The 12867-nt window shown below is 40.5% G+C and overlaps 1 protein-coding gene across 1 annotated transcript in view; it reads right to left on the reverse strand.

The window, feature by feature from the left end:
- Positions 1–12867, reverse strand: part of NUP205 (nucleoporin 205) — a 1199422-nt gene that overhangs the window by 919231 nt on the left and 267324 nt on the right. Inside the window, 1 exon segment of the mRNA XM_044087173.1 lies at positions 8302–8452. Within this exon segment, the coding sequence (XP_043943108.1) occupies positions 8302–8452 (151 nt within the window).

Consider the following 12867-nt stretch of genomic DNA (forward strand, 5'->3'; position numbering starts at 1 on the left):
TCCCAGAAACACTAACCTGTGAACTGGGACTTGGGAAGATTTCTCCAGATCTAGTATGAAACCTAGTTTTCAAAAATGTTTATTGAGAAGAGGAGACTTTGGGAGAATCTGCTAAGATGAGGCAACTGTCCAAGAAAGGGTAAATGTGGATTCCTTTGGGTCTGCAGAAGGCAATGACTAGAGCTAGGCATTTTGTAAGAATCCTTGGAGCTGAAAAATACCCCAAATGGCAGAGATGTAAACTGAAAATGTAATCTAGACATGACCACAAAATCTTAAACAAAAAAATCTTTGTAAATTAGAATATGGTGGTACGCATCTCAGAGATCTAGAATTACTTAAAAAGAATGGAGTGGAAAAGGGACTGTAGGGATAACATACTGGTTTTTGGAACTACAGTAGTACAATTTTCATGTGTTACACAGTTTCCTCCTGCAGAAACATACCTTACGTTTTTAGAGTTTTTAAAAGGAAGATAGGAATAAATTCCCTCTCTCCCCACCTTGAGAACAAGTCAAACCAAACAAATAGTACAGGGTACAGTATTAGTCAGGCCTATTTTTAATATTAACTCTCAAGCAACCAGAAACTACAGTTATCCAGCATCTACCAATCCCCATGGGTGTCGGTTAACTGAGAGTTTACTGTATTAGAAAATAATTAAGAAGTAAAAGATCCAGGACTGGTCTCCTTGTACTTTATGGGGGGGGGGGGGGGTACAAGAAAGATCTTGGAGTAAAAGCCTTTTCCTTGCTGGGAAGGAGGGATGGGTTCTAGAACATCATGAGGTAGCATGTATCTTAGAATCTGAGGAAGGAAGTGTGTCTGGTTTCTTGTTGGAAGACAGATGCTCGACTTCAGACAGAATTAAGCCCAATGCCATTGTAGCCCTTCAGAATTACTGGGTTACTAGCAAAATGTTGTAATTAATATAAACACTTATACAACTGAAAATCATATAAACGAAATTCATAACTGCTAAAAATGAAATCCACATTTAAATGTTCGAAATACATGTAAATTCGCTGTATAAAATGTCACGGAAGTGACGTCATGCAATACAACGTCCGTTATAACAAATTTCGAAGCAACAAGTATCTACTGTTAGATTTAACGGATAAAAGCACGAAAGTTGGATATAATTTACTGCAGTGTTCTTCAGAACTGCACTGGTAAGTGACAATGTTATTTATAATTTAATAGTGAAATGTAGAAAGAAAAAAGAATTGCTTCATTTACATGTATAATATTTACTTTACATTTAGGTGCAACAATTTACAATGAATCAAACTGACAATTCCGATACTGTTCCTGGCAGACTTGGTGCAATCTAACAACCAAGACTCAAAAGTCTAAAAATATGTTGAATGTGGATGGTTATATGTATTATTTGGAAAGGAATAGTAAAAACTATTGATGTGGCATCAGAAAAGGCAAGGATAGGTGTAAGGGCTGTTGTATAACAGAAACAGACTGTAATGGTGAAAAGCTATTTAAAAGTAATGGACATTTTCATAGTCCAAATGTACAGTTTGAAGAGGCTCAGGTTAGAACTGCTATTAAAAGATATGCTGTTTCTACTTCTGAAGACCCTTGTAGAATAGTATTGGAGGTTCTGGCTGAATGCAAAAGTCCTGTAATCACAGCTGCACAGGTAAAAACCTCACTCTCCAAAGCCAAGAACACAGCATCCATGGGACCTGACAACATCCCAGGCTGCCTTCTACATGAACTACAGACTGAACTAGCACCCCACCTAAGTACCATGTTCAATCATAGCGTCACCTCAGGCTTTGTGCCTAATGAATGGTGCACCGCGACAGTTATCCCACTCCACAAAGGGGGGGGCCACAACAGACCCCGGGAACTACCCCCCCCCCCCATTAGCCTAATGAGCCTCGTCTGCAAGGCCATGGAACGTATCATCATGGAACTCAAATAAAGACATTGGAGATTTCCAAACTCTGGACCCCATACAGTTTGGGTTTGTAAAAGGCAGATCATGTCTCCTAAACCTGACAGACTTCTTTGAAGTAGTCACCAAAGCCATAGATGAGGTTAAGGTGGTTCACACAGCCTATCTAGATCTCGCCAAGGCGTTCAACACCATCCCCCACTCTGAAATTATAGATAAACTCACTAAACTAGGTATAAATCCCTATGTCACAAGATGGGTTGCCAACTGGCTTACTGACAGAACCCACACTGTGAAAGTAGCAGACTCCAAATCAGACTTCAGACCAGTGACAAGTAGAGTACCACAGGGTTCAGTCCTGGGTCCTCTCCTGTTTGGTAACTACGTCTCTGAAGTACAGGCTAACACAGAAGGTGTTTGGCTAGCTAAATTCGCAGATATCTGCAAACTAGGAGCCATAATCGAAACTCCTAATGATGTGGACATCCTACAAAAGGGCCTCACTGAGACAGATGCCTGGCGTCAAAGACATGGTCTCAAGCTCAATGCCAAAAAGTGCATTGTCATCTCCTTTGGTAAAAACTCTGTACCCATGAACTACCACATAGACGGTAGTCTACTTAACACTGAAAGTGTGATAAGAGACCCTGGGACACATGTGGACAGTAGTCTCTCCTTTGATAATCACATCGCCACAGTGGTCAGGAAATACTTCTACGTAGCACACCTCATCAAAAAAGGTTTCTCATCCAGAAAAAGGGAGGTCATTGTTCCCCGCTACTCATCAGTCATTAGACCCATTACAGAGTACAACGCCCCTTTTGGTATGTACTTCACAAGACATCTACAACAACTGGAAAGGCCACAAAAATACCTCACAAAGAGGATTACTGGCCTCAAACAGATGCCTTACGCAGACAGTCTCAAAAAACTCCAGCTTTACTCCGTCGCATATCGCCTACTCAGAGGTGATCTCTGCCCAACATACAAAGCTATGTCAAACCCGGAGCTGTTGGACATGCTCCACTTAAAGAAATCCCAATCCCTCCGAGCTATACGCTCTAGGGACCTAAACCTTGTCACCACAATAAAAAGAACATGCTGAAGGGATAGATTCCTGTTCCCAGAGACTTCCCATACTCTGGAACAGACTACCTATCTATGTCAAACAGAGCTCCTCATTAGCACTCCAAGAAAAATCTTGATGAGTGGATGGGTAATAGGAAATTCGCCCCGGGGATCACTTCTGTGGTTCTGCTTGACAGGGGCACAGGAAAATAATTTTCTTAGGTGGCGAAACCAGGGTACCTGTTTGGCGAGGCTTGTATAGGCCCCTAGGGCCAATAGCCTAGTACCTACCTATGGCTACAACGTCAAAAGAAATTGCTAGCTCTTTACCTAATGATGATGCATTAAAGCAACCTGTGCGTAGGATACATAGAAAAGGTAAAGAAATACAAAGACATGAACATATTATACTAACAGAGCTCACACCTGAGATGTTGCCTTTGAAGAATGGTACATTCATAATACATCGTGCTGACAGTTCCCAAGCAACACCTCCTGTTGTCATTATAACAACAGGAATCTAACCCTATATGTATGTTAAGTAGTTCTCAGGTAGTTCTTTTTGATGGGACCTTTCCACTATGTATACGCGAGCGTAAACAACTCTACACAATTCATTGTAGATTACACGACAGAAATAATGCAAAAATAATTCCAGTTATCTATGGTATTTTGACATCTAAGTCTGAGGAAACATATGATTATTTCTGGGGAGCAGTGGTAAACCTCTGTATAAAGAAAGGTTTATTACTGAAACCTGCTATGGTAATTAGTGATTTTGAGTGGGGAGCACAGCATTGTCCGTAACTTACCAGACTCTCGAGCTATAGAATGTTGGTTTCATTTTTGCCAAATTATCTGGCGTCAATTGCAGAAACTGAGACTAACTGTGCAATTTGGCAATACCGTTAACTTTGCTATGTTGTGTAAACAGATACCTGCATTAGCTTTTTTAAAAAACAGAAGATGTTATGCCAACATTCAGGGATATTTTTTGAAAGCTATGCCTGAATGTGATAAAGCTTTGTGTGATTTTTCTTTTCAAGGTGAACTACCTATTGGGAAGACCTTGTTGGTAAGGTATGAGAAATGCCCCTGCTGAACGTATAAGCACCACTGTTCGTGTTATCTTTTTGGAATCATTCTGACACATGTATACTGGGCTTTCCACAAACTCAGAATTCTGTTGAAGGCTGGCATAGGCGTTTGAGAAGCTTATTAGGTAAAAAAAAAAAAAAAAAAACAGCTCTTTAATACATGATGTTTTGCATGTGATATGTTTAGAGCAGAATCATGTCAAAGACATGAAAACAAGGTCTCTTAGTTGTCTACCAGCATCTCCAAAATGTCGACGTATGGTTGATAGGGAGGAAGTGTTCCTTAAACTGTTGCACAAGAGGGATGAATTTACTGCAAAGGGCTTTGTTGAGTTGTTAGCCAAACATTGCAGTTTCTGATGTAAAGTTTTTACATTTCAAACATCATTGAAAGGAAGATTATGGATTCTTATCTTTTGAATGCTCACTAAAGAAAAAGGTGAGACTTCACGTACGTGTTTTACATCACAATATCTTGTTTTGGGATTGCATTACTTGCACATGCAAATATAAAAAAAAAAATTTGGAAGTATACATTTGGTGTCAGTGAACGTTTAAAGAGTTTCAGGAATGCTTGCACATTTCATTTCAACATTTATTTTTGAAAGAAGTCTTGCATAAATTATTCGTCGATTAAATGAACTTATACATATTTATGAGGAGATTACATGCATCACGTAAATGAACGTTTGATCAAGTTAATTTCAAATATTAGATAGCAAACCTGAATTACTCTTAGGTCCAAAGAATCTGCTGCTGCTTGTTTCCAGAAGTGCAGGGAAAGCAATCAATTTCAAGCTATTTTTGTGGCATTGGCACAAGTGGGAAGATGTTCTTGGGTATTCATGAACTCTTTTTGGGCTTGGAAGACCCATGGGGACTATTCACCATCACTTTTTGGAGTCCCCTTGCCATTTCTTTTTATACGGACATGTACCTAACTTTTGTTGACCTAGTTTGAAAGGTTTCTTGAAGAAAGGCCCAAGCCTAGACAGATAGCTACTACTGTACTTAGGGACTGGTGAAAGGAAAAAGATGTTTCATTCCATGCATTAACTTACCCTTTTCTTCCAAGTTTAATGACCTTTGCTGAAACTGCTAACAAGGAACTCTTTTTCTAAAGAAGCATTAAAAAGTTTAGATCCGACATCCTCTATGATGCTTCAGAGCCTGACACAGGCATGCATTCTCATAACAGACTATGTTGCAGCTGCCTGCAAAACACCATCCAGTCTATCAGATGAGCACTTGATTGAATATTTTGTGACCTTTGAAGCAGAAGAAACCAGGTTATCCAAGGAAGTAGCAGAGTCTGAAGCAGGCAGGTTTGAAATAAGTTGCTCCATATCTGACCATATGGGTCTGGCAGCAGATTGCTCTCAAGCCAAGGGTTCAACAAGCATATACTTTTCATATACATGAAATACTCTCCTGCTGTCCTCATTGGGGACAGGAATGGAGGAGGCCAAGGGCTCATCCTTGTTGGTGGAAATTGCAGCAAATTCAGCTTAAGGATTGCCAAAAAGGTAATGTGGGACAGAGGGTGCTTTTGTAAAGACGTTCATACTTCTTAGGTGAAGGAGACTGAGGATGTGGAGAAGTACAAGTGAAAATAAATGCACATTCAATGCCCCAGGTACTGAAGGTATAGCCAGAGGTTTGGGGGAATCGAGATTCAGGAGATCATGCTATCTTTTCTATGCCTCTGAATTCCTTCTATACTCCACTGAAAAAATTCTATTTTTTTTTTTTTTTTTTTTTTTTTTTTAACAGTGTTGGAAAATGAGCACTGTTCAACAGATGAGAATCCATTTTCCTCTGAATGACTTGTACAGAACAGACTAGAGTCGAGAGGCACAACCTAGCCCTTTCTCCTCCTACGCAAAAAAACACCAACTGGGTAGAAGAATGGAGAGATTGCAAAGCTCTAACAAAACTGTGGGCAGAATTTTGCCAGCCCTCTTGAACATCATTTAAACTGGTTGATAAGGGGGCTGCTTAGCTATACGAGACCTTCTTCTGGGCATCTCAAGTCAAACAGTCTTGTAGAATATGGACGTCTGTATCTCCGTAAGACAGCCTGCTACATCTTCTCTTACCAATTATGACGGTGTACCATACCCTCTTGCAGTCAAAGTGGGTTCTACACTCACAGTGGACACCTTTTTCTGACAAATTGCTGGACTTCTGACCCTTATCAGCTTACAGTGAAGCATCACCAGAGGGGTTGGGCAGATCAAACTGATGGACCAAGAGCTCACAGACTACCAGAGAGTGGTCAGTCCCAGACTGGGATAAAGAAGTGAACGTCTGTGTCCCTTCTAAACCCCCTTTAGCAACTTTAATTTTCTTCTCTGACTGAAAAGGAACATCTGACAAGAACTGGTAGCCATGCACATCTCAGCTAAGCCTTTTAGTCACTCATTCCCAAGAAAGTCTGGCTATTCAGACTACTATGAGCAGTTTTGAGGTAGACAAATGTAACAAGACCGACCATACATTGTGAATTTCACCAAGGAATACAGGCCACGTGGGTGCCTTTGTATGGATCTGTCTAAAACATGCACACTTCCCTTTTCTGACAAACATAAGCTACAACAGAAGTACATTAATTAGGAAGATACCCAACAGGGTACTTATCTGTCAACAATCCCTAATTGCAAGCCGTCTAACCAGTGCTGAAGATGCTGCACAGATGAGATGTCTGCATCTATGCTTCAACAGCAAACCATTTTAGAATTTTGGCCCTAGCATGTCCTCTTTATACCAGCATGCCCTTGGGCTTCAGACATACGGTGCACAAGGAAAATGACCAAAATCTTTAGCATTTTGGTCTGATGTCAGTTACTCTTGGCAGGAAACATCCTGTATACCTTTTGTTACTGCAACACTGATCTACTGATCATTCTAAATCACCTTCTTGAAACTAGACTGCAAGGACATGTGCACCTTACAAAAGCTGCCACAAAAACCTTCCTCTCAAGCTTATTTGGCCTAAGCTGCTTCCAGATCACCGGTCCCATATCTGAGCAATTCTACCCAATCATGTAATACTTAAAGACAGTCAAAACAGGACTTAATTAATCCAAGAACAGCAGTACTAAAAGGGCAAAACAGAGCTTGAACTAATTCAACTAGGATTCACCAAAGCATTAAAATGTTAAAGAATCTAAAGGAAAAACAGAAAATAAGTTCTCAGATGAGACCAAAACAACATACACAAACACACAAAAAAAGCCAGTTTTATATGTACAGTGAAAGAAAAGACCCATCAGCATGAAATACCAATATAACGATTAAAATTCCCAATTACCATCTTCTAGAAGAAAAGCTGGAATTGTGCAAGTCTTCAAATGATGACCAAAGCAGCAACTTGCTGTACCCCAAAGGAGGACATGAATGCCTTTGCCATAATAATGATATGCTGCGTCACTGTGTCTCCTTTGAATTATTTAGAACTTATTATTCCTGATCATCTCCAGAGTACATGATAATCTATATGTATGCAAGAAGGTAAACTGGGCATCATGGAGCAGAGGGATGGAGCCCTGGCTTTGTACTGCAGGAACCAAAGAAGTGAAGGACTGTGCTTGCTTCTGCTCTTGGAAAGAGTGTGCGGTTTACATCTACTCGATGTACACATGACAGCACAAAAGGGAAACCTCACAGCTTATGCTGCAAGCAGAGGAGCAGGGCTGTTTAGAGAGAAAGACCCTTGTGGAACTGAGGGGCATTCTGTGTGGCCGACCAACTGCACCTGCACCAGTGTCTCATAGGATAAGGGCAGCTAAGCCAAATGAGAAACTGAGAAAAAGCTTTGAAGCAACCCTGATAGCTCCAACAATGATGACCACTTTCAGTTGGTTCTCATCCAGTGGAGGGAATAAATGGGCTGATAGACAGAGAAAGTGTCTGATGGCTGGTCATCAAATGGTTAGTCAAAAGCTACACACACAAAAACATGTGCATACTTAGGAGGTTAGCTATTGTGGAAAACACCATGTTACTGAAAAAAAAAAACTTGGAACTTGGCCATAACAGCTAAAAAGGCAGGATTCAATCCCTTTCAAGATCAATAAAATGAATTTTAATGTAAAGACTAGAAAGTGGACAATGCAGTCAGTTTAGAAAAATAATTTTCTGAGTATGCACAGCGTTTGTTTATCCTTCTATGGTCCCAAAAAAAAAAAAAACAAATCTGGCAGGGTAATTGCTGCTTACCATGACTACTGCCGTTCACCTTCAGCAGGCTGAAACAGTAATGAGCACACTGTGGTCCACTAGCCAGGCCACGCAGCATCTTCAGATATGGGATATAGATGGTAGGTGGAAGTAGGTCACCCATTTGTCGGACAAACTTCGATAAGACAACCTGGAAGAATAAATTTAAATGCATGTAGATATTAATTTATATTGATTTCGGTATAAGGCATCACCTTCTTAAGGCAAATCCAATCAACAAGACCCCCTTAGAAATTAAGACATTGCATGAACGAATTATTTGCTGTTCTATGAAATCGTATACTGTTATGTGCACTGCTAAACATAACTCAACACTTATACCACAACTGTACTGTTTTACCTTGTTATATATATCCCAACGGTCAGAGTGGTAGTGGGAAGATGTGGTTCAGAAAATCACAATGGTCTTTTCAGGAATCACATATGGTACCAAGAGTGCCAAGTGCTTTTTGTCTTAAGCCCCAAACTTACATGCCTGACACGTGCACATTAGGTTAGGAGAGCAATGTGCTGTGGTCTCTGAGGCTGTGCCTGCCCTGGAACTTATAGAAGCTATGTATGCTTGAAAATCCTACATGTTTAGCTTTGTGAACTCCCTCAGGCTCAACTTCCACCAGGGATCAACAACAGAGCTGCTCCCAGTATGCCACTTCCCCTAGAATGAAAACACCCATCCACCATTCAGGTCCATAAGATCACCGTTGCTACAAGATCTGGGGGTCATCTGTGCCATAGTCAGGTTTACCATTCTATAAGAGCCAAGTGCATATAGATCCTGACCACAGCCTTAGCTGGGGGAAAAATAGTAATCCTTGCAAGACTTCAGTGGCAATACTATAACCAGGCACTTAGGCAGGAGTTCATCTGGATAGTGGCGTGCCCTACATTCTTGACTGAAATGAAATGAAGTGCTACTCAATTCACCTGAACTTTTTTGCTGTCTCCAAATACTGTCATAGTCACCTATGTACACCCAAGACATGTTAAACCCTTTCTTTTTGTTTGGGATTTAAAAAAAAAAAGACTAGCAGTTTAATGGTCTGACTCAAGGGTACAAAGTGGAGTTGTCTGTGCTCAGGAAACAAACCTTAATGGCACACTTATCTCTGTGGAAGACTGCAGCAACTCTGGAATCTTTAAGGCTGCAATGGAGTTTCTAAAGGCATTCAGTACTGCTATTAGAAAGACAGTTACAGGACAAGAATTTAACACAAACTAATGGCAGTTTCAAATGGAGCCAGTGTTAGCTTTCAGCTTTTCAGTTATGAAGTCAAGGTTCCAGGGAAGCAGAAAGTCTCCTTGGAGAACTGTAGAGTTGGCTGTAAAGAAGGGTGCCTCCCTGAGTAGGCAAGCTGAAAAGTCCAAAAAGATGTTCTTTAATATGGGTGTAGTCCAACTATTTACTACACAAAGTAGTCAAGCAACTCAAAACTTGAGCTGAGGCAGCCTCAGGATGAATCACACAAGCAGCATGCTACAAGGACCTCTAACATTCAGCCATGTACGACTTTCTAGAAGCTTGATCCTTCCTTTGTGCAGTATAAGTACCATCTCTAATGGGAAGCAGTCCCAGTGTGGGATCAAAGTCTTACCTAGAGAGCTGTCACTCTGAGTCTGATGATATAACGGATGTATTAAAGCGCCACTCTCTGTGCCACGTGTATGCAGGGCTAAAGAATGCATTTCTTTCATGTTCCACTACAGCAGATGGGGAGAAAAAGGTTTAACTTTGACAAAGTAGTGCAATTAAGATGAGAGTTGTCTCACCTTCTCTTGCTTTTAAGAAAAATTGGAAAGAAAGCAAAGTGGGGAGATAATTTTTGCATTAGTTCTCATTTCTAATGCAGGGAAAATGTGTTATCAATGCTTTTACACACATGGTAACTGAATATAACTTTTGGACCTCATGGTTCACAGTAAATAAACAGCTCCATCCCTGATGACTTCTAGAGAAGACTCTGTCTGTGGAACATCCCCTAGCAGTCAAAGTGTCACACTGCTGACTGCCAGCAAGACAAACTGCAACTGCCTAAAGCAGTGGGTCAGAAGGAAAATTAAATGCAGGAAAATCATTTCAGATTTTTTTTTTGCATTTCTCATTTACGTGAGATCATTTCTCTAATATTTAATGAACTTAATTACAACACTGAATACTGTAAATTCAGTACCTTAATTAAGTTACAGCACAGCAATAAGTGCCGTCTGTGATCTGCCTTCAAGGCATTATCAGCTTGATTGGGAAGGAGAGTGCCATTGTATGGTTGCACATTGAATACTGAAGTGACATCTCCCCCCAAGGGGCAGAGGGGATTGTGATGATATGAGGTACTGCCAGCTATGCCAGGAGAAGTAAGGCAGTGGATGTGTAACATATGCCAACACAGCTAGCTGGAATTTTGTAAAGAATTATATGTCATTTGTATAGCAAACTGATTTGTATAGATGCTAGTGTTGAAAAACGTATTTGTAAAGCTGTTTGTGTTAAAAATGTACCAAAAGAGTGCCCTGCTGGACAGAAAAAGAAATATACATGTATTATAACTGCTTAAAAGTAAATGTTTTAACAAAGGATACTGGAAGAGAAGAGGCTAATATCAAACTTTGAAGATGGTTTAGACCATAAAGATTGTATCTTACAGTTCTCAATACAGCCAGAGACAAAAGGTCTGTACTAGGAAGCTTCCTGCATTGTCATTGGGGTGAACTAATTGCTACTCTGGAAAGGTGGAGGTTTGAAACTGTTTTATGACTTCCAGGAGCTGCAGAAGATCTTAGCAAGTGTGTCTCTGTGTGTCTGTGTGTTATCGACAAGTATGTGCCAAATCCTGACAGCTTCTAGTCAAGGGAGAAGCATGGGAAGCAGACGTCAGATGACCAGATGTATGTGATGTCATTCCATAATCCAACAATAAAAATAATGTTTAATACTAGGCGAGACCGAAGTCTCAGAGCACACTGTTCTTGGAACCCGACAAGGAAGGACCTCTCACCTATTTCATCTTGCCTTGCTTGCTCTAGTAAGTAACCAGGGAATAATAATTCTTTAGACCAGTCAGGAAAATATAGGGAGATTAGAAGTATTGCTTTTCTGCAACTGTGTGAACCTGTCCACCTGTATTATTTTTAATATTTCATGTGACTGAAAGTGTTTATTGTAAATAGATATTTAGTATTTTCGTGTACACTTTGGAGTGTTTGGTGGCAGTGTAACTACCTTATAATCTGGGCAGAAGGGGGCATAGCTAGTAAAGCTGTGCCAGCCTTTCCCAGGTGTGTGTGTGTGTGTGTGTGTGTGTGTGTGTGTGTGTGTGTGTGTGTGTGTGTATGTGTGTATGTGTGTGTGTGTATGCGCGAGAGAAAATCAAATTTCAAAAAGTGTGCACGTCAGCTACTTGGAGCAGGGACACAAAGCACTGGTTTCACAGAGAGAGTGAGGGAAGACCTGGCTTGCACACTCAGCTGGAGGAGCTAACCCTACAGCTGTGCCAGAAGGGAGGCTCACTGAGGTTCGAGAGAGAGACACGGATAAAGGACCCAGCCCCAAGACTGTGTTCCCTGTGTGTTCTTAAAGGAAGAGAGCTGCATCTGGAAAATACCAAGTGTATCCATTTTTGTTCCAAGTGAATGTCCCTTTCCTGTGCCAGTGGTGAGGATTCAGGCTCCTTGATTACTGGCACAGAGTGGGGATGTCACAGGGATAAATGCATATCCTGTAGGATGCTGTGGTAAAGCCTGTCCTGCAACTAGTCAGAAGGTCCAGCTTGCACTGCCTGAAGGCATGCAACACAGACTACGTGACTGCCTCACAGACACTTTCAGCTGTGATGGATAATGTCCTGACCAATTGGGCCGTCACCTGCACCTCCATATGCTTCCCATTGTTCTCAACAAAAAAGTGATACAGGGGACTTCCAAGAGTGCTGCACACTGACCAACATCTTGATTACAGCTTTCTCAGTGTGAAAGCTGAAAAAAAAAAACTACAAATAACTATCAATTTGGGTGAAATTTGATTAATGACTGCTATTCAAATTGCATAAATGCCAGCAAAGAAAAAGTTTAGAGAAAGTAAGAGAAACAAGCACAGAAAACAAAGAAAAGCTGGCAGAGAAGACTCTTGCAGTTGTACCGCAAAAAAAAGAGTTCAGGTTTCAGCACTGGTACAGTGCACTTCAAGTGAATTGTAGGAAAAACAACCAACCACACTTAGAAGTGTTAATATAAAAAAGTTAATGACCAAAGAAATACATAAACTTGCATAAAAGGCTGAAAAAAAAACAGAAATAGAAGCTTTAACTAGCTATTCAGATGAACTGATAAAACTGTAATAATCAGAGGAGGAAATGAAGAAAAATCTATCTGAGCACGAGGCTTTTCAGAAAGAACAGTTTCAAAAAATAGTAGAATTTGGAGAATGAATATGCAGAGAAACCCCAAATTTTTCTGTTGTACTGCAGAAAATAGAAGGAAAGACTACATTAATTTTATCCAAGTACAAAAAGGCAAATGGACTGATATTCCACAGCAGGATTTGTTAATTGAGAA

Source organism: Protopterus annectens, chromosome 11.part0, assembly GCF_019279795.1.
Source record: "Protopterus annectens isolate FY-2018-M chromosome 11.part0, PAN1.0, whole genome shotgun sequence".
In the NCBI taxonomy this organism is placed as follows: Eukaryota; Metazoa; Chordata; order Ceratodontiformes; family Protopteridae; genus Protopterus; species Protopterus annectens.